Below are 23,510 nucleotides of genomic sequence, written 5' to 3'. Positions count from 1 at the left end.
AGGCTCCTAAGTACATGTAAAAATTCAATAAAATTAGTATACTTTTATCCTATGATCTGTCTTTATCGATTTTCAGAGCCAGCCAGAAACCCTGAGATGGTAGAGGAAAACTTTCTCCTCTCCTACACAGCCTATAAAATATGTTTCCATTTGCATAATGATAACAGGAATATAATAGTAATACAATAGCCAAAATGTACCAATGTACACAACTCTTTGTGTGTGTATGTGTAGAATGTAGAAATATACTTAATTTAAGCTTTATTTATTTATTTTAGAGAGAGAGCGGAGGGAGAGGAAGAGAGAGTCTTAAAGCAGACTCTGCCCTGAGTGTGGCACCAGACTCAGGGCTCGATCTAGACCCTCCCTAAGAACACAACCAGAGCCAAAACCAAGAGTCGGACCCTTGTCCAGCGGTGCTGCCTGGCCGGGTGCCCCAAAATCCACTTAAAATTTTTTAATGGAATTACAGGTGATGTTTTGCTTTCTCTTTGGAGTGTCTTGTATTTTCTAAGTATTCACAGTGAAGATATATTAGTTTGTATGAGTTCCTATTTAAAAGGTGTCTCAAAACATTAAATTGATCCACTAACAGAAAGTCAGAAAGAATTACTTCAGGCAGAGTAAAGCAATCCAGGTAGAAAGTCTGAGATATGAGATACGGATAACATGTTGGTGAATTGAAAACAAACAGTAGCTGTAGGAAACAGCCATAACGTCAAATACATGTACGTAAAAACAAACCGGAACCCATATCTGAGCAACAGTGACACTTCTCTTGGGAGAAGGTTATCAGAGTGACGGTGGCACATAGCTTTGGTGGCATCATTTATGAAGGACAGAGGACAGCAGGAGTAAAAAGAGACATATTTAAAATTTGCTTTAAGTGCTCCTTCCAAGTCAGTAAAATTGAGAGAGATGATGATTTGGGCCCCATTTGACAGAGACATCGCCACAAGACATGAAATCAGGACTTCTATTGTAGGAGTTAAGACAATATAATACGCCTTTGAGAACACGAGTTTAAACCTTACTAACTTAAGATGAGAAAAACAAAGAACTGTAATAACTTAAACGTAAGCTAGTCTTTGGAAATTAGGTCATTTTGTCTTAACGAATCTAGCTAGCCAACCTCTGGAGCTCACAAGGTATTCATACATTCTCCAAACAAGTTATTATATGGAACATGGGCAAATAAAAGTTGAAATTATTTGTTTCCTTATACTTTAATGTGCCCTCTTATTTATGGGGAACTCCTATTTCTAATTCCATACATTTTCTGTTTCCACACTAGATATGAGTCTGTACATCTTAGTTCCATTTCCAACATTTCTGGTAAATTATGGTGAGTTAAGCTAACAAAAGTTTAAATTTTCTACTTGCTAAATATCCAAGGACACGGGAGGAAAAGGAGTATGTGCTTGGGTAGGGCAAACCCATGGATTCCATGAATTTAAAAAACATCCTTGGATATCTCTTTATATTAAAAGTGAATGAGCGAACGGATGGATATGGAAATGAACTGATGATTATGCAAATCATCAAGCAAAACACTTGATCACCTGCCTCCCTTTGGTTTTGCTTCTTCTGGCAGCTGGTTCTGAGCACCTGCACTGCTGTTTTGTGCAGGACCGTTTTCCAAGTTGGCCTTAGGAGTTGGGGAAATACCAGGACGGGGCTTGCCATGGCTCCCGCCAGCACTCAGCCACACGTGCCCTTCACTGTGAGAGGGGGTGCTGCTGGCGGCCGACACCCAGAATCTCAGCGCGGGAGCTGCCTCCTCCACAGAGCTCGGTCCCCTGTCAATCCAGCAATGACTCAGCTGGCCTGTGGCCTTGCATCCCATCTCAGTGGTGACAGCTCCTGTCTCCCCTACGTTCTCGAAATCAGTGTTGCTCACTCAGCCACGGGCTGGTCAGCCCTTCATGTGGCAGGTGAAGAGGTGACGTGCCAAACACTTATAGGACAAAGTAGGCAGAGCTAGACTTAATAAAGAGGTTAAAAAAATAAAAGAGTCTGATAACAGGGGGATGTATTTGAAGGAAGTTCTAACCAAAGATACCACTCTACTCCAAAGGCTCGTGCGTGAAGAAACACAGAATGAACCAGAAGTCACAGAATTAGAGACGCTTCAGAAATGCGGGTCTTAGAGGTCCAGCAGTTTAAAGCCGTCCCTTCTGGTGAGGAAGACCAGATCCTGCCTGAGATCACATAACGCGTACGTGGTGGACTTCACATTTGTGTGTCGCCTCACGAGGCACACTGGCATACACTGCCTTCTTTATTCCACCACACCAACCCAGTAAGTTCAATAATTATCATCCCGCAGGTTCTACATCTGAGGAAACTGTCAGAGATCAGACTTTTCCCCTCCCATGACACACAGAGTCCAGGAATCAGCCTGATGGTTCTCTACCCCTGACCCGGGTGTTCAATAAATGTATGCAGAGCTGCTTGGACCCAAGTCTTTCACTGCAGCTGACTACGTCTTATTGACTGAGAATGATTTTGAGATCACAGAGAGAGGTAAACCATAACTTTGTAAAAAAACAAAGAAAGTAAATGTAAGGATAAATTTAAGCCAAGACTACCTGAGCAATATAATAATTATGAATCACATTTTTATAAACAAATTAAAACACATTAATATATCACCTATAACATATAATTTGAAGGCAATAAATGGGGTTATATTGTTCTAAGACCCATGTATTTTCTAGGAAGAAAGTAAAAGTATTAACACTTTTTTATATTGATTATATGTATATAATTTTTAATAATAAATATTATATATAATATCATATACTATGACATTATTATTATTTCTTTCAAATTCACCAGTAAAGACCAGTAAAAGAGTAGATGACTTCTTAACCAACAGAAGGGAAAAGGACAGAAATTAGCTAGTCCAACAGAAGGGACAAGCAGGAAACACAGGAGGAGCAAGACAAATAAACGGTTAAATCAGATGGCAGATGAGACTGAGGCCCGGGGTGGCTCGGTCTGCTAAGTGGCTGACGTCTGATTTTGGCTCAGGTCGTGATCTCAGTTTCATGAGATGGAGCCCTGCATCAGGCCCCCTGCTCTGCGCTGGCTTCTTGCGACTCTCTCTCTCTCTCTCTCCCTCTCCCTCTGCCCCTTCCCCTGTTCGCACTCTCTTTCTCTCTCTAAAATAATATTTAAAAAGTTGGTGGATGAAACCTAATTATGTCAACAATTGTGTCAACTGTAATAAATAGACCTAATGCCCCAGCTAGTGGCCATGCTTTCTCCGAAACCTCCAACTTTGATCCATTTAACAAGAAAAACATCTAAATCACTAAAATATGTAAAAGTAGCAAGTAAAATTATGAGAAAAAGGGAAAACCAAAAGAACACTGGTGCATCGGTATTAATATGAGACAAGAAAGACCTCCAAGCAGAATAGCACGTTGGAGACACGCAGTCACGTTACAATGGTCCCAAAGGAGAGAAAATTATTTTAACCTGGACTCAGAACAAGATGGCCTTCAAATTAATTCATTAATTAATTAATCGATCATAGAATAACTATAAGGAAAGACAGATCCACAGTGTAAGAGATTAAAACTTACTTGCATAAATTATAGAACAAGCAGACAAAATACACCAGTATGAATATTGAAAATATGAACATAATTATGAATCTGGGCAAAATCTGTGCACAGTACTGAATAACACACAATCTTTTATGGCGCGCACTAAGTATTTAGGGAGACTGACTATACTAGGTCATAAGGCAAACCTACACAAATCTCAAAGGACTGAAATCATACAGGAGTATTCACTGACAGTGACGTAATTAAGAGACAAATCAATCACAACATGACAGCTAGAAAACGCTAATACACTTGAAAAGTAAGACCCCGACTTCCAAGTTGTCTGTGGGTTAAACACGAAATGGTAGTAAACTAAACAAGGTTTAGAAAGGAATGATTACAAACACATACCAAAATATCCCTGAAACTCTTTATGCCAATAGAGTGAAAGACTGACAGAAAATGGAAAATTTCCTAAAAAAAAAAAAAAAAAACAAAACAAAAAACTTACCAAAACTGACTTATAAAAGAACAAAAACCTGAGTTATAACATTATCATGAAACAAAAGGGACCATTTACAATCTTCCTCAAAAGGAAACTCTAGGCCCAAGTGGTTGAGTCTACCAAACATTCAAGAACTAAAGAAATAAGTAAGATGGAGGGAATGCAGAGCAGCATTATTAAAAGAATACATATCTGAAAAATATACATCAAGAAGAAAGACCTAAGTTAGTACATAAGTTCTTGGGGTACCTGGGTGGCTCAGTCATTAAGCATCTGCCTTCTGCTCAGGTCATGATCCTAGGGTCCTGGCATGGAGGCCCACATCGGGCTTCCTGCTCTGCGGGAAGCCTGCTTCTCCCTTTCCCACTCCCCCTGCTTGTGTTCCCTTTCTGTGTCTCTCTCTGTCAAATAAATAAATTCTTTTAAATCTTTATTAAAAAAATATATGCATACATATTTTTTTCTCTTGTTTCTGCATCTGGTAAGCTCTCCAAAAGAGTTAATTTTTAGCTTTACTAGCAGTCAAAAGGAAAGACCGAATTCCAGAAAAAATCAGCTCCCTCCAGCACACCTACAGCAAGGACCGACCCAGCCCTCCCCACACAACCCCCCACCCCAAGCATCCTGCTACCCAGGGGACCACGGTTCACTGGGCTCCTGGATAAACTCATGTGTCATCTCTCATTTCATCTTCACACCACGTCCCTATGTTGTGGGTCCTATTCTTAGCTTGATATCACAGATGATGAAAGTAAACTTCAGAGAAGGGGTTTTCATGGTCGCACAGTTAGCAGACGATAGGGCTTTCTATGACTAGAAAGCTCCTACCCTCAGTCCTTCCATAACTATATTCTGAACGACACCGCTAAGCCTCCCACCATCAATGAAGAATGTTTGTTTTCCCACAACACCCCCTTCCTCAGCACAGATAAACCAGTGCCCACTATTTCAAAGGACCATATGGTGCCGAGGATTGACCTTTAGTGGCTGTTTACAGAACACCGACATTACGAGGACTGGGCAGTCACCAGTTATGAACAACAGGTGTTTAAAAACTGCCCTGGACAAATATTTATGATCTCCATAAATCAGGTGTTAATAATGGAAACTACCCTATAGAGTTCTGGAAAATCATTAATCGAGTCAATATAGAAGTCCTTTACAGTACCCACAAAGAAGCAAGCAGATGGCACCTTCACAAAATACCTTCCACCATTGTATCATGGCCGACCAGGCCCTGAGTATTCCTTGTGTTGTCGAAGTGGAATTGTGTCTGTCCAGCCCTAGCTGCGCTCCACTCTCATAAGCTACCACTACCAATTACAAAGAACATCCAAATTTCATGATGTTTGTTCCTTTCACAGAAGAAACACCCTGCTTCTGAAGAGTACTGGGGGTTGACTGATTCAATTACCAAGTGTACAGCCTTCACCCGGTGCTCTTGGCTCCGACACCCGGAGTGAAGGAGCTGCCATCTGCCCTGTGGAATTAGCCTCCTACTGAGACACATCTGCCTCATTCCTCTGATAGCTGTACCAGGATCAGTACTAACTTCCTAGAGATGCCGCATGGGTCAGTCGGGCGTGGAAGACGGTGTCTAAGGAACCACGAGTCATGCGTTACGCACGTTTCCCACTTCCATCTTTGCTTGTGTGTTGTAGGGTTTTAAAACAGCTGTTGGTTTCCTTGAACCTTTGTATTCAAATCCATTCACAGCTTCAAAGAAAAGAATGATCAAGTCACACTTACAGAGCAGCCTTCTCATAAGTCCGTGAATAAGCAGTGGCTTCCAGGGAGCCAAGAGAGAACCCAGGGCAGCAGGTCACCGCGACGGTGGGACTGTCACAGCTGCGTCCCCGCCAGCACCTTCTGCTGGTCCTTCTGTCCTACGCAAGAAGACCAGAGGACCAGTGTCCCTGGCATGTACTCGTCTTGATGCCGCAGACCAAACAATGTAATGCGCTCAGCTCCTAATACACCTGACATCCAAATGTAGAAAAGAAAGGAAACTTCAAAGTGTGCTGAGTATGAGAGAGAAGTGCCAGTTACAGGAGCACTGGGCCTCGGCTCGGACCCGGGAATTTCGGTGTAAGGGGCACACATTTCACAACCCATAAACTCCACTCTGGTACAAAAGTATTTTTAAAATTCTCTATTTCCAGCACCCGTTCTGCAGTTGGCAGTAACCTTAATAGCTGTTAACTATGAAAAGAGGAAATGGATTGGGAAGAGGTACTGTTTTCTTCTTTGTATACATCTGTTTCGCCTTACAATTATCTTAAGAAAAAGGGTCCAGTCCCCCTGTCTCCTAATGAACCCTCTTCAGACCAGACCCGGATGAACCCTGTTACTCCACGGAAAAGCAGATGGATGATGGTGGTGCTTCAGAATATTCTAGGTTGCCCCAGCGGGCATAGTATGCCGATATACTCTCCCCCAGAAGCCACCCTGTAAAACCAAATGTTAGAACGGATGTATCCCACCAAGTACTATCAAGAAATTGAGCCTCTGAAAACACGTAGAATGTTCTAGTGCCAGAATACAGAGTTCAATAAAAGCTGGAAGAGGAGGGGCAGGCTCAAAGGAGCGGCAGACGGTGAGCATGGGCACTGCTCCCGGCTACTAACAGAGAGCCAGCGGGGACAGAATGGCTCTCTCCATTTGTATGATGCTGCTTAGCAAAACATTTCTTTCTTTTTATCTTTTCTTTCTTAAAAACTTTATTTATTTATGGGGAGGGCACGAGCAGGGGAAGCAGCAGAGGGAGAAGCAGATTCCCCCCTGAGCAGTAAGCCCAGGGTGGGACTCGATCCCAGGACCCTGGGACTATGACCTGAGCTGAAGGCAGATTCTGAAGCAACTGAGCCACCCAGGCGCCCCAGCAAAACATCTGTAGGCAAGAGTGTGACTGTTGTGTTTCACTGGTCCTAAGCCGTGTGGCACTTTGGATTCTGCAAATCATACCAGAGGGCCACATGGCATCCCGTGTTTCATTGTCTGGGATTGGGCATACTGCAGTGACAGCACACCTATCAAGCCTATTTCAGAAATGCAAACAGTGTGATTTCCTGCCCATAGTACCTGCTGTTTCTTAGGGTTTCCCCTAGACATACTCTGTGGTCTTGGTTTGCTGCCAAGTGTCACACTGGGGGCTCTGTATTCTAAAGACCACAGAGCTACCCCTCTAATGCATACGGCCTACTGATGCGAACTCTGAACAGCCGTTCGGGCACAGAGGAAAGCCACCGGGTGCTCCCGACCATTGAGAAACATTTCTACAGAATAGGGACAGCTTGTAAATTTGGGAGACTTTCCAAAATGTTCTGTTATAGATTGTATCCTTTACTCTTAATTTACCAGGCACTCAGAGATTTTTGCTCTTAAGATTTATTTATTTATTTGAGAGAGGGATTGTAGGGGGAGGGGCAGAAGGCGAGAATCTTCAAGCAGACTCCTGGCTGAGCACAGAGCCCGGGGAAGGGGCTCGATCTCACCACCCCAAAATCATGACCTGAGCCTAAACCAAGAGTCAGATGCTTAACTGAGCCACCCAGGTGCCCCAGGCACTCAGAGATTTTTATTTCTTTTTAGGATTTTATTATTTATTTGACAGAGAGAGACACAGCAAGAGAGGGAACACAAGCAGGAGGAGGGGCAGAAGGAGAAGCAGACTTCCTGCTGAGCAAGGAGCCCGAGGCAGGGCTTGATCCCAGGATGTTGGGATCATGACCAGAGCCGAAGGCAGCCGGTTAAACAACTAAGCCACCCAGGCACCCCCAGAGATTTTTTTTTTTTTTTAAATATTCTTAGTACTTCTTAACTCCAATCAACTTCAACAAATATATCCTTTAGTAATAAGATGTAAGAAATCAGGTTAGCAGTATTCATTTGTGATTACTGAAGCATGAACATTTCATGGCTGCATCATTAAATATTGTGTTGAAAGTAAAGCTGTATTTGGGGTGCCTTTCAATATGAATGTCTAAGTAAATGCTTCCCAGAGTTTAGAAAACCATTGGGTCAGTCAGGGATTTTAAGCCATTATGTTCTGCTAGACAGGGGAGTCTGGACTCCTTAGTTTTAACATGTTTGTGTGTGTGTGTTTTAACAGCTCAGTAAATCCTCTCAAAGCAAAAGTGCAGATAAAACCTACAAGATCAAGAAACAGAATACTGCTAGCACCTAAAAGCCTTAAGTACTTTCTTAATTGCAAATGTTTTCTCCTCTCCAAAGGTAAACAATATACTATAGTACGCTTCTTCCAGTTTTTGAACTTAAACGGAATAATGTAACATATTTTCCTCCATATTTGGCTTCTTTTATCCCTATAATGTTTGTGAGATTTACCATGTTGTTGCTTGTGCTTGGTTTAATTTACTAATGTCTGGTGTTCCATTATATGAATAGCCCATAATCTTCTTCCTTCTACAGTTGAAGGAAGTGGGTTGTTTGCAATTTGGTGAGATTATGAGTCATATTTTACATTAGAAAAAAAAATCTTTCTTTCATACTTTAAAAAACAGTTCCCTTACTGAATAAATGTAATGAACTGTTCTGAGAGTATGTAGGTATGTTTAATGGGCTACAATTAAAATGACAGAGTTGTAATAACATGCTAACGTAACAGCTTAGTGCTGTATTTGCAATTCATATTCAAGGTTAACTTCAGAATAATCACTTGGGACATAAAATACTTATTTGCCCAAAGTGCATCCACACTTAACATGGCAATTCCTGAAGGAAGGGTTCCAAATAATCAAATACCAGTTTTGCTGAGTAATCATTTTGCCAGATCATTGACGATTTTTTGAAGTATTGATTTTTCTGCCTGTAAAATGATCAAATATAAGTCCTGGATCAAATATAAGTTGCTTTTTTAAAAAAAGATGTGTTTATTTGAGAGAGAGAAAGCACACAGTTGGGGGTGGTCGGAGAGACAGGGAGAAAGAGAATCTCAAGCAGACTCCCCACTGAGCTAGGAATGGTCCACCCAGCTGTCCCCAAATATAAATTGCGTTTGAGACAGGGAAACCAAAGTGACCCCATGAGGGAAAAGGCTGTTTTGTTTTGTTTCCCTTGGCAGTATTCATTTGCCCAGCTTCTATTCTTGCTATGACGTGCACCCCTATCCCACTCTACACAGGCCTTAGAAAATGCAAATAGCGTATATCCTCCTTATAAGGGAAAAGGAGTTTATGATCTGTCTCAAAAGATAGCATTTAATGAAGGACCAACTGAGAATGACCAGACCACGGGCCCGAGACACGGAGATACCAAGACCCCTGGCTTCAGACAGTAAGTGGCTTATGACGGACACCTGTACCCTGTCCTCTTTCTGATTGGCTCCTGGATGCCTCAGAGGACACATGCACCACAATCATCAATAAAAACCCTCAGACCCCGCACCAAAATGAGATACTTTTCCTTTCAGAGTCTCCCAGATGTTCCATCGGTATCTCTAGTTCGCCTATAAATGCTTTCACCTGCTGCTGGCTCCTGTTGATTTCCATCCTGCATGAAGCCAAGGACCCACCTGGCTGGTCCTGCGGGAGCCCTTCGGGGTCCTTGGACCCGCCCTGCCTCCTTCCCTTTCACAACCATTTTTTTTTTTTCCCCTTTCAGTTAATTGGCTTCTAATGATTTGATTCAGAGCTACTGAAGGAATTATAAATTGATTTAAGCTGTCACAGTAGACTTCAGCGACTCTACTAAATTTTGCAGTGTATTGGCCTCCAAATTTGACTTCGAGAAAGTGTGTGTAGAGAACAGATGTATATTGGGAAAATAGGATGAATGCACAGATAAAACGTTCAAGACGAGTCATTAAGAATTATTTGCAATAGCAGAAAAAACTGACCTTAAATTAGTATAATTATTAGGTAGAGTCATAAGACCACTGATTTCTTAATCCATGCAACAAATATTTGTTGACTGAAGCGCACACCAAGTGCCAAGCTGGGGGGAGACTCTGCAGTGATCCACACGGAGAGGTCTCCGGGGCGCGATTCCAGGGGACAGCCTGTAAGATCCAGACGTCACCTCCTCCCACAGACACAGAGACTAGATGGGAGCTTTCCCTACAGATGGATGCTTTCTCTGAAAAAACCGAAAGGCTGACCGAGCAGCTGCTACAGTGGGGGCAAACGAGAGGGAAACGGCATGGGAGCGGGAGGAGAGGCTGGGGCGCAGCCCCCCACGAACCTGCACCCACGTCCCGCGACGAGCACCGCAAGGGAACTCGAAACCAGCCCTTCTCCCTGACGAGCCAAGGAGTCATACCCCACAGCAGACACCCGGACCTTGAAGATCCGCCCCTGAGAGACGAGCCCCCCAAATAGCTGAGACATCTGGAAACCAACGGGACTCACGTCTAGGAGACCCACAGGCTGAAGCCACACTGCGACCGGCTCTTTAAGGACCCGAGCGCGAGGACTTACCACCCCAGGGCCCCGCGGCGGCGTGTCCTGTCCAGACAGACGTGGAAAGGGCTCCTGTGCTCCGAGGAGCAGCGTCCAGCTCCGAGCTGGTGGGCGCGGCCGGCTTGTCCGGCCACAGAGGCGGGGGGCGCCATCTTGGTCCTCAAGCAGCGCCGGCCTTTCCGCTTCCGCCCACGTGGTCGTCACGGCCGCCGCGCGCTGCACGTCCGCGCGCTGCACGCGTGCGGCGGCTTCTGCTGCGGCGGCCCGGGCGACGCCCCTGATGGCCTGGCTCGGGAGGCCAGGAGGGCTTGCGTTCCTAGGTCCCAGGGTCTGTGACCATCAGAGAGACGGTTCTGGGCAGGCCGGCACCCCCGGGGGCGCTGCACAGACAGAGAATTAAAACGCACCGCAGTCTTCTGGGGGCAAGAAGCCTACTTGTCCAGGAGCAACCTCCCCCGGGGAAGCTTCTGGGTTGGCTCACTTTTAGGGGTCTGGGGCGGGGCTCGAGCTTGCCAGTCACACCCAGGCAGGAGCTTATACCATGGTCTGGCACCCTGATTTTGGGGGCATCACTGCAACGCATGGCTGTGATGGCCAGCAGGACTTAAGGCTCGGTGGGACTGGGACCAGGGAAGACAGTGTTTGAACAGCCGCCACCCCCAGGGCACAGCAGGAAGCCACATTCCCAGGAGCTCAGTCTCTGTGAAAAAGGCCTGTTCGTTCATCATCCTAGTGGCAGCCTGGGGAGCAGACGTCTCCTTAAAGACAGAGAGGTCCCTGCAAACCTGAAGCTTGGGATTACAAAGGGAGACAGGCTTTAAGTAAATATTCATCCAAAATACATATTTAGTGTAAAAAGTGGTTGGTGCTCTACGCATACACTTTCAACACCTTGAGTTTTGAGACCTCTTTATAGCTTTGGATACGTGTCCTGTAGCAGATAAATGATTTGTAAATATTCGCTCCCAGGCTGTGGTGTCAAGGGCTGCGAAGGGGCTGATATTTTAACCTGCTGGCAAGCTAAACCTTAAGCTTCCAAGGTTTCAAAGACACCAGCAGAGCACTCAAGGCTCCTGGGTTGGAGAGAAGGGACTTTGAAACTTCACATTTACAACCGGAAGACCCAGGAGGGAGGTGGAAGGACCCAGGTGGGTACTGCATAGGTGGGGGCCTTGGAGTCACAGCTGAGAATCCCCATTTTTAAAGGGGGCTGTAGCAAGCCTGCCCAACCTTTGTGCTGAAGAAGACAACTATCTATTACGCTGTCAGGAAACCAACACGCCCTCTGCCCCAGAGGGAGCCTTTCTAACTTCCAAGGCTTTTTGCTAAATCTATCTCCCTTGCACACACTCTCTCTCTAATAAATAAATCTTTAAAAAAATAAAAATAAAAGTTTTATAGTTTTAGGTTTCATCTTTCAGTTTCTTTAAATATATATATATATATTTTATTTATTTATTTATTTATTTAAGGGAGAAAGAGATCACAAGTAGCCGTGGGAGGGGGGAGTGGGAAGCAGGCTCCCCGCTGAGCAGGGAGCCTGATGAGGGGCTTGATCCCAGGACTCTGGGATCAAGACCTGAGCCAAAGGCAGAGGCTTAACCCACTGAGCTGCCCAGGCGCCCTCATCTTCAGGTTTCTGATCCTTTTTGTGTATGGTGTGTATGGTGTGTATGGTGTGATCATACTTAATTTTTTTAGACAGATGGGTGTTTTTTTGAAAGATTCTCCATCAAATTGCCTTTACACATTTGTCAAAAACCAGTGGTTCATAAATGTGTGGGTCCATTCCTGTACTCTTTATTCTCGTCTACTGATCTATTTGACAGATCCTGTTGGTCTACCTTGATTCCAATACCACACTATCTTGGTTAGGGTAGCTCTACAAGAGCCTTGAATTTAAGTATTGGTAGCTCTCCAATTTGGTTCCTCTTTTCCAAAGCTGTTTCAGCTAACCTAGATCCTTTGCATTCCCATATGAATTATAGACAGCTTGTCATTGTCCATTAGAAGCTTCCTGGAATTCTGATTGGATTGTGTTGACTCTATAGATTAAATTGGGAAGGATTAACATCTCATCAATCATGGGTCTTCTGCTTCATGAAAACAGCAGATCTCTCCTTTTAGTCTTTAATTGCCCTGTCCAATGTTTTATAGCTGTCAGTGTACAGACCTTTCACATCACTTTACCAGATTTATCATTCGTTATCTCATAGTGTTTCTATTTTTTCTCTCTGTATCTTTTTGCTTTCAACCTCTTGGAGCACATTTTCTTGTACCCAGTATAGAGATCTGTTCTCTTTCAAAAATGTTGTTTGCCAATCTTTCCATTTTAATTGCAATAATAGCGCACTTATTATTTATTTTAGTTACTAATAGATTTGTGTTCACACAGCTTGAGCCCAGCTTCCCATGTTCTCCGGGCACACATGGGATACTTTCCAATTTTAAGGCCAACAACAAACATGAAAAACACGTATCAGCTTTGGAAAACTACTATGTCTAGGGTCCCTCAGCCTAACTAATCTGACATCCAGCCCCTGTGAGAGTGAGCAGACCCCTCCTCCTGGTCCAGATGTTGCTTCAGAGAGAAGCAGAACAGAATCAGACTGCAGTGCCCTTCTGCTCCCTTCTCTGGATTTCAAATACAGGATCCTCAACAATATGGCAGCCATACCATTGATGGCAGATTTCTACACACATTACTTTTAGACCATACTTGAAGGAAAGCATTTGGTGAATTGAATTGAATCAGTTAATGAAAACCGGTGCTATTTTTCAGGCTGAGTTCAAGTCTTGAAATGTCCAAGCTCCAAAAGAGAAGGAAATGCAATTAAGGACCTTTGGTGGGAAGAATAGTAAAACCAAAGTGCACTAATTATAGGATATATTTGAAAGATTTCAGATTTTTAAAAGAAACCCAAGTGCAAAAATAAGGATGGAAACCGGGAACTCCATTTTTTTTTTGTACAAAAGTTCCAAATATCGGACAAGTATTTATGCAACATAAAAATGCTCAAATGGGTTAGATATGTTTTCTTCCTAGCCTAGTACTGTGTCTTCTACTAACTCTTAACTGTCTGGCTCTTCTTTCACTTATTAACTAACATTATTTTGGTACATTTCTGTTACTGGGATCCACTTAAGTTAGAATGATTTTGGTGTTTCTGTGGGCTAAGATATCAACATTTTTGTTTCAGAAGTAACTTCGTACTATGACTTGAAAGCCCCATGGTGGTGATTCCCAAAAGGATATTTTCCGTCTTGCATTTCTATCTTTTAAAGAAATCCAAACAAATTGGCTATTCCATATTCTAGGAGGAGGTCCTACACACACACACACATTAAAAAAAAAAATGTTTGCAAGGTTAAAAAAAAGTGTTTTAAATTTGATTGTGGTGGTGGCCACACGCCTGCTTGTGTTTGTCAAGACTTAGTCATGCATACCGAAAACAATAAGTTTTTCTGTATGTAACCATAGAATTCAATAAGAAATAAATAGGGCAGGGCATCTTCTGAAGTGTATTAAAATGAATTTTAATAAGCTGTTTCAATCTAAGCTAAGAACTTGGGTGCCAGATATCAGTGTGAAGTGACATAAAACAAACACTTTACGAACATCCAAAAATCTGGACTTAGAATGGAACTGTTGACAGCTTCTGAAATTAAACAGCACTCAATCACTAATTTTCTTTGAGGGTAAGATTTGTACCCTGCTGGGTTTATAATTCTGTTTTCTCTTTTTGTGCTGTTCATGTGTAAATATTGCTAATTTCATTTGACACAAAAACAGAAAACAACTTAATTTTGTTTCTAAGCTAGTCAATGACACAGGACTATCCTCTAGATGAGGCAGCAGTGCGTTCTGAGCTTCCTGGCAATGATTTGAGGCGGGGGGGGGGAAAAAGCAATGCGTTTCAAATGTATTTGTAACAAGGAAACAAATTTATTGATTTTAAAAGACAAGACACCATTTTGTTTTGAAAAACACAAGAAAGCTAGCCTGAGTTCAAGTCTGAAATATTCAGAAAAATCCTACTAATATCTTTAGTATGTTCCAGTCATTTGTTTAAACAACACACTAAAAGTTAATATATATTTTTATAATTATAAAAGTTCCCCAGTTATTGTACAGTACACAATACAAATCGCCCACAAACTATTATTTAGCTCCTGCCAATTTTGAGAGGACATGATATACTAAAAGATTTAGCATTTCTCACAAAAATCACATCAGGAAATACGTATTTACAAAATCAAATACATTATACAAAAAACCATCACATGTTATTCGGTAAAGATGTTTTTAAATAATTAAAAAGTTTATTCAACTGTAGTCCAAAAACTGGAAAAGAACATTACATTATCTCACACATACAATCTCTACAAAAGTTGCTTACCTCATTTACATAATATATTCAGTCGATTGTAAAATAAATGTTCAAATATCTCCTAGTGTTACTATGTTTCTGTGCTTGTGGGACTGAATAATGTAATCTGCCACTTACTAAGTGAAATTTAAATGATGGCACTTAAAAAAAAATACAGTATTTTAAAAAAACACAATGAAAGAAGTTTACCTAGAAGGTACGAAAGCCCTGAGTGATAGCGGAATTACTGATTGGTAAGCACTACAATTAAACCTAATTAAAAGTTTACCACCCCAGGCACAAATTTCCAAGTTTTCTCAAGGCACTCACTTAAAGTTTCTGTAACCAATGCATTGGTCACCACCATAGGTCCCAATTGATGATGGAGATGAGTAGCGAAAAAAATTTTGCTTTGGTACAAAAGATGCTTTTTAAACGAATAAAATTCAATACCTCCTTTATTGGGTCATTTAAAATTGTGGTTAGCAGGTTAAAACAAGGCAATCATTCGTTCAAAACTATTAATTCATTGAAGGAAAAATTTACTCGGTTATTAACAGTCAATGGGAGTTTCAATTTTTCCCTTCCTCCCCCAGAATCAGAATTCTTCTAACAGAGATTTGTTGTCCTCATGATCGAGCTACATAACAATTCTTACCAAAAGATTTCATTACTCAGGGCTTCCAATCCCAACATCATAATTTATTTTAAAAAACAAAGGAAAGTTGGGGGGGGGGAGATAAAGAATCACATACCGGAACCGAATAAAAGAAGAGACAAAACACATTTCTTAAAAATAAGACGTGTTACCAATTACTTCAAACAAAAGGAAAAAAAAAAATCCTAGGCAGTCACTTTGTAAGTGGCTTTTACTATTTAAGTAAAATTGGTAAACTAAACTCAGGTCTACTGGCACGTAAAATCACTAGCAGCAATGATCAGAGCATGCAAACTGAGAAGCATTTACAGTAAATCATCATGAAGAATTCAAAAGAAGAGAGTTAAATTAAAACCCTTTGAGTATTGCATGTTAACACATGAGTAATTTGCATGGTTGGACTTCCTACACTGCCTGAAAAGCAATGTTTTTGCGGCAAACTTGCACTATGCTATGGATGTCCCTTCACCAGACATCAGAATAGGTTTACACTCTCAGGCGGCGCCAAGCGCGTCTGCAGACGACACTGCTGTCATGTTCCGGCACGTGGGGGACAAAAAGGGGACAAGGGCACGCAGAGCGTCCCTTGAACCAAGTCGGCAACTGTGTAAGCAGACTGACATTTGCCCAGATCAGAAGCAGTCGTCATGGCATCTCCGGACAGATGAGCTGAGAATGAAATGCTTTGCTCTCTGTTCTACCTACGTCTGAGTTTTTGACAAACTGTGACATAAAGTTTTGGAGCATAGGTAAAATTATGCCCTGTCTGAAATTCCCAAACAATATTATTTTGTGAGCGATCAAACTCCACATAGCTTCCCTGCCCCCAAAGAGTTCAACTTTTCTTCATCCACTCGAACTCATTTCTTCCTAAGGCTTTGCTTACAACTGTACTTTCTAAAGCTAAATAAAAGAGATCTTTCGTTTTGTTTTGGGAAAGGACAAAAACAATAAAAATTTAAAAGAGAAAAAGAAATGTAACCCTTTCTTTATCATACCTTTTAAAGGCAATCTAGGTACTTTTCAATGTGCAGAGATCAGTTTCGACATAGGTCAACAGGCCCATGTTATCTGTCCTCCTTTTCTAGAGTCATGATGTGATGCTAGAAAAGTCGATTTTTTCTGTAAACAGTACACTTACTTAGATGGCAGTGAATATTTGGGAATAAATATATCAAGCCCTCTTGAAGAAGAAAATTAAGAGTTGTATATAAAATGCAAGTGTTCAGCATGGAAACACTTTCTCTTCCTACCCCCCCACCCTTTTAAAAAAACAGCATAATTAGACATATGGATATAGAGTATATTTTACCGGTCTAAGTCTAAATAAATGATCTGAAAGGCTTTTGTCCCCCATTGTATATCTTACAATGCTCAAAGGGTTAATACAAGGCATTACATCCAAGGGGTTTTCTAATACTAGAGCTAAGCACTGGAATAATGCTTCTATTCCAGTTTTTTGTGTTTTTGTTTTGTTTTGTTTTGTTTTAAAATCACCAAACTTGCAGAAATACTAGGATTCCATTCATTGATTTACTCTAACCATCTACATGGAGGTTGATCTGATCTAGTGACAAGCCCAATTTCCGTAGTACTGCATGTGCACCCGTCTCCCCCCTGTTCCCGTGCTCTCCATTGAAATCAGAAGTTCTGATTTGTCCTGATTTCCCTGTTTTGATAGTTGGTGTTTTCTCACCAAGAATTTGGGGGAGGGAAGGTTCTACCAAAAGTCAGTCTGTTGTCTATAACCACTGCCTCAAATTGTACAGAAAGGTGACTTGCCAAAGCTTTTTTTTTTTTTAAACTTTCTACTTGAGTCCACACGGGGAGGACCAACATCACAGTGACACACATTTTTTTTTTTCCTTTTACACTAATGTTTCAAGCACAGCATCATTTTAGACATTTCAAATATACCATCTGAAGAATTTTTTCTTTAATTTGAAAATGCATCACGTTCACCACTTCTGGGGAGCGCGCTCACATAACAAGGCTCATGACGACAGCAATGAAAACCGTGGTCGTTCCTGAACGACGTTGACAGCAGATGCCGCGAGAACGTGTTCGTTTTGACTCGTCTGCTACAAAGCGAAGGCAGTCAGTGTTGCACACTACTAATTTCAGGTACGCAGTGTTAAAACCGTTTTCTAAAATTTACTTTTGTTTTTAAAGTACACCATCTAAAGAGAGGTGCATGAACCGTGCTATACAGTACAAGAAAAAGCACAAAAAGGAAAAAGCAGATTTCTGAAAAGGCAGTAAGACTTAAATAGTCAGTCCAAACATGGTTTGGATGAGAATCCTGAAAAAGTGACCAGCCGTTTGAGAGCCAAAGAAAAAATTCAAAATTGGGCCCTGTGTTCCAAGGAGGTGGGTCCCCCATTTCACCCCATTGTTCACTGGCTTCATGAATGCAAATCTTCTGGGTACGATTCTCAAAGTATGTATGTGAAGATCAAACCATACCCACGAGACTCAATCCTATTTTACGGAAGTAACTTTTCAGAGACTTAAAAATAGCCAACATGCCTTCGTTACATCTTCCGCGCTGAAAGTGTAGCACTTGGTCTATGCAGGTACTTTTCATGACTAGTGGGTTTGGTTACAATGTCAAGAAATATTAAGAAGTCCTTACCATGTGTACTTGTCACTTGTCAATAAATCTACTCTGAGAGTATTAGAATCCGTCTTCCTTAGAAAAAGTCACAGTTTCAATGAATGAAACAAATGAAAACCAAACATCAAATAAATGCAATAAAGGGGATTGTTCCAATTGCCTCAAATGCACAAATTAGGAGGTTTGATTCTCTCCTCTATCTCACAGTTCAAATTCGAGAGTGGTTGAGATGTCTGTGTCTGACCGTAGAGGTGTTCTTGTCTTACTGTAGACTATAGATCACCGGAAATAGCTCACACTGCAGATGCTCTTTTGTCTGTTGGTTTGGAACTATCTGTCCTAGTCAAAGATGAATGTTCCTGTGTTCGTAAAGGAGATCTGGAGGTTTCTAGTGAGCCAAGCTGAAATGCAGTCCTACTTATTAATTCCTAATCTGTCCTGATGGAGAACAAACCATGAACAATTGGAAGAAATGTTGAATCCTGGAGGGTCCCCAATCCCTACCTTCTATCACTCTAAATTTGCCCATTGTTATCAGATTCCTCTAAGGATTACAAATATATCCAACAGTGAACAGTGACAATTAATACATTGAAAATCGTTCAATAAACAAGGCGAAACCAGCAAATACATTTGGTCCAATACAGATAGAGTGGAGTTCTGGGGCTGGTGGACAGGGAGAGGAAAGCAAAGAAGCTTTTCAGAAAGGAGAGTCGAAATGAAGAGTGTCTTTTTCATTTTGTGATTTTAATTTTACCTGTAAACGTCCCCTAATGCACAATGAAATAGATATGTGGTCTTTGCAGTGAAGTTGTTTTGTTTGTTTGCCTTTTTGTGTGTGTAATGGTGCAAATTCATCGCTTTTTGGGGGGGGAGGGAAAAAAAGGGAACTAGTCATTTCAATGATATTTGGATGAGGTGATGGGAGAATGCCAGTGGAGGCTTGCAAATATATGAGATGAGTCATACAAAATTTGAATCCATTTAAAAAATTACATCTAGATCATTTAAAGTTTACTTAAGAAATTGTGTGGATCTTAGTTTTGTGAACGGCCTAAGGCAATCGAGCAACCAGAACACCCTACCCAATAAGCCATTTGGTACTTTTAACTTTACAGACTGGCTCACCCTCTACTTTCCAACCTCCCACCCCTACCCCAATAAAACTGGAAAGATAAACATCTTGAGATTAATATAGGCCTCATTAATCATCTATAAATCATTTTGTGCTTTCTCTCTCTCTCTTTTTTTTTTCTTTTTGGCTTTACATGTTTATGTATTCATTTCTTTTTGCTGGTCAGCTTTTTATAAAAACTACTTAACTGGATCAGTGTGCCGGTTTTTGTGGTTGTTGTGTTGTTGCTGTTAATAACTTGAGTGCTTAAAAGAACCTTGGCTTTTCATGTAAATTCAAATGGGGATGGGTGTATCCTGTCTAGGACCTCACCTGACTTTGAGTTGACCCCTGCCCACCAGCACTTGTGTGCGCTGTGGACACACAGATACCAAGACACAGACGAAAACAAACAAACAAACAAACAAACACATTTAGACTGAAAAGATGCACTTCGATAAGTACCTGCTTATTTTGTTAACTTTCTTCAACGAGAACTAGATAAAAATGACCTAAAACATGTATGATTTTATGTGACAAGTTGGTAATTAAAACTAGTCTGCTATTCCACACCCTTAAGCAATCTGATTCGTAATCAAGTAATATTCAGCTCTATGAACAAAAAAGTCCGTTCGTGGTCACTCGGAGAGGGGAATTGATTTTTTTTCTTTTCTTTCTTTTTTTTTTCTCTTTTTGTTTTGCTCTGCTTGCCCTAAATTTCCTTTGAAGAACACGTGACCTGTCCTCACTCCAGGAATCTGAACGTGACAGGTACACCTTGTCAAATGGATTGAAGAGAATTCACATGAACAAAATAAGCCTTACTAAACCGTAGCTTCAGTTCTGTTTTAAGGCACCATGTAATAGCCGAGGTACGATGATCCCTGATGTACATTCTTCAATGGCACTGGTCCATCCGGCCACCTATCCAAATCCTACTGAATTGGGGATAAGCAACAGTGTGGTGTGCCAGTTACACTGCCTTCAGGTTCTGTTTAAAATTTAAATCCACATACTTTAGAAACCAGGAAATATTTTTTGAAGGAAATCACAATATGCAGGTTGCTACATTCCTTGCATTCTATAAATTTTCTTCTATAATAGCAGCATATTGAACTACTATTAGGAAAAAGACCTGGAATAAAAGAAAGTCATCCAAATGGAATGGTTTCCTGTATGTCCAGCTCAGCATAAGTAGCATGTACACTTAAAAAAAAAAACAAAAAAAAATTAAAAGAAAAAAAGTCAAGTCATTTTTTTTCAGCTTCAGTATCTAACTATAACAGCCCCACTCGACAGCAGAATGCATCTGTGCAGTGGTCCCAAATACAGAATCAGTAGTCTTTAAACAGAGGAATTGGTATGCAAATAACGGTTAAAATTCAATGTTTAACGGAAGCTTGCATTAATGTGGTTTAATAATTATGTACACAAATTATGTACATATTAGCATAATCTCTTGCAGTTCTGTCATTTACTCCGAACGGATAAATGCACAGCTCAATTTTTCTCCCGAGAAAAAGAGATGACCTTCCCAACCCTCTAGCACTGTCATAAAAATGCTCTGTATTCTCTCTCCGTACCAAAGTGTTATCAAAATCCTGTCTTGTGGTTCTGTCCAATGCAAAGCACCTTTCAAAAGCAAATCTGATGCATCTGCCGGCAAATGGGCATGCCTCCAGTGTAAATCAAAGAAATTCCTTTCTTTTGATATTTCACAGAAGTGCATCTAATTAAAAACTTACACATGAAATCATACACCAAGACTAACGATCAACAATAAAATATTTTAAGCTACAAAAATGTAAATTACTTTTTAATTATAAGAAAACAAAAACATTGGCATTAAGTGTGGTAAAAATCCTTCTTGACACCTGAAACTAAAGAAGAAAAAAAAAATTCTTATTACTTAGAGGCAAATGATTTTTTTTTAACGTTAAAAAAAAAACAAAACAAAACCCAAAAACAAAGAAAGAAAGACCTGGCAAAATACATACACCCATTCCATTTCACAACTCCAAAAAGGTAATGTTCAGCACAGATAGAATTTGACAACAGTCGACCTTCAGGCTTATTCAATTTTCAACTTAAGCCCAATCTATCAACAGGGGTAATGTTAGCTGGAAAAATACGCTTTAATATTCCTTAAACCGCGGTGTAGGTGTTTCCGGTGGCGCTGCACTGTCTGATAGTCTGAGTACTTGTGACGATGTGCTCGCTGTGGATGGGGTTCAGGAGGCCGGGCTGCACCCCGCTCTCCAGCACCGGCTGCATGCAGCCCACCGGAAACGCCTGGTTCAGCTCGGTCTTCTCTCTTTTGGCTTGGGGTTCCGAAGAGTCATCCAGTTCTTCATCCATTTCGCTTTCCACTTCGCTGCCTTCGTCTGCACAAACGACACCAAGACCCTGTTACCAGAAGAGTCTCGGCTCGTGCCTTTCATCGGGACCAAGGCTCTATTAGTGCACCCGCAATCCTTTCCAACGTGGCAACAGTAACTGAGTCTTGGCTAGGTTGTGAGTGATACTTTTTAAGAATTCTCTTAAGACGACCTCTGGGATTTCCTGAAGTTTTTGGATTAAGTAGTTGGCTAATCCGAGTCATCCTAAAGTAGTCACTTATGCTGCTTTTGGGGAATGAGCTGAAAAATACTAAGGCAGGAAGAGAAGGAGGGATGAAAGTTCTCCGTCTCCTTCGACATCTACCCTGGGTATCGATTCCATCTGTGCCCGTGTTTATAGTGTTGATTCACAAATAACTACAACACGCACACGCAAGGGTGACTTTTCAGTATCCTTGAGTGTTGTAGATGACAATATTAAATAGGCCCTTAAAAATATACTGACTGAGGTAATACTATCAGAGTAAAAATGTACAATGGATTTCCATTCCTGGCAACACTGCCACTCACTGTTAATAGCTGATATTCATTTCTGGAATTTAAATGTATTAAACAGTCATTGTCACCTTCACATTTTAACATATTTTATGCTAATCAAGGCACCATTATAATGGACTACTGTTTCTCTTTTTCCCCTAGCACGTACCGTTGAAATTCAAGCGTACAGTAGAGAGAGAAAATGCTCACACACAGCTTTACCACCTTACCAAGGTTCTCCTCAGAAGAGTGTGGAGAACACCTTCCCTTCAGTGATAATTTTTAAACAGTAGGGAATAGATTTCTGCCTTAAAAATCTAAAGAGTTTTTACTTCACCTTCTACATGTTTTCCTGTTTTTTTTTTGTTTTAAAGATCAGTTTAAATTTTCATTTGAAACAAAAATTGTTTAGCTGCTCAACTATACCTATACTTAACTAGGAGATTTGGACTTTACAAACATGCAGTGAATGTTTAACAAGTATCTCTTCAGTCTCCTCAGTCTTTAGGGAGGATGGACTCTTTCTCCGAGCTGTTGAATGGAGTTGAACCATGTGGAGCACATGCCTCCAGAAGTCCCTGCTAACAATGGGCCCTTTGGTTTTCATCCCTTATTATTGTTATCTTACTATTGGGGCAAAGCTGGTTCCAGAGAAGAGTGATGAGGAGGAACGGGGCTTGCACACATGGTTGCACACACACACATGGTTGTGCAGCATGTAATTGCCAGCAGCAGCATCTCCAGAGAAGTGTGACTTGTGGCTGAAAAGGCTGGCATGAGATTTATTGACTAGAAAGGATGTAACACATTATTATAACACAGAAGTGCTCTTAGATGAGGCTCATCTACTTTATCCTGTTACCTTCTCGCCTCTGGAGAATGGACTTTATAATAATAGGGTCTGTTAGAACAAGCACATCCAGAGGGAATGTGGGCTGCAGGGAAAGGGGTACGTCTGGTAGACATTTGCTTCGTGAAGACGGTATAATCGAAACATATTTGTATGACACATTTTGGGTCTGTTTTTGTATTTGCTTATATATAAACACAAAAACACTGGAATAATCCTCACATTAAATTCTTAATGGTGGTTATCTCCTAGGGTTCTGACTATGAAGATTCACTTGTCATAATTTCTAAATCTCCGTATTATTTGAAATTTTTATATAGAGCTGAAATGACTTTTATTATCAGGGGGGGAAAAAATTTTTCATTCTGTGGAAAAGCCCACAAGAATTCTTGAAGATTTCACATTCAAGCCTCAGGCCCTGACTACACCAGTTTGGCCATATCTCCAGAAGCACCAGGTCTAGGGGGTGAATGGGACCAGCGGGGCCACCCCAAGGTGAAGATAAATCACACTGCTTCATGGCTCCCTCTCCATCAACATCTCT

The 23,510-nt window shown here is 41.2% G+C and overlaps 1 protein-coding gene across 5 annotated transcripts in view; it reads right to left on the bottom strand.

Annotated features, from left to right (window-relative positions):
* Nucleotides 1-14,403: 14,403 nt before the first annotated feature.
* Nucleotides 14,404-23,510, bottom strand: part of RFX3 (regulatory factor X3) — a 287,619-nt gene continuing 278,512 nt past the window's right edge. For all 5 annotated transcript variants that reach the window (XM_045065031.1, XM_004766195.3, XM_045065030.1 and 2 more), the window contains one exon: nt 14,404-21,624. In XM_045065031.1, coding sequence (XP_044920966.1) covers nt 21,386-21,624 — 239 coding nt within the window. In that variant the 3' untranslated portion in view covers nt 14,404-21,385. The remainder of the gene's footprint in view (nt 21,625-23,510) is intronic.

This window comes from Mustela putorius, unplaced genomic scaffold (genome assembly GCF_011764305.1).
Source record: "Mustela putorius furo isolate JIRA1106 unplaced genomic scaffold, ASM1176430v1.1 tig00003854_pilon_pilon_pilon, whole genome shotgun sequence".
Lineage (NCBI taxonomy): Eukaryota > Metazoa > Chordata > Mammalia > Carnivora > Mustelidae > Mustela > Mustela putorius.
Note: the sequence above shows the minus strand (reverse complement) of the source record. Positions and strands in the feature narration are given on the sequence as shown.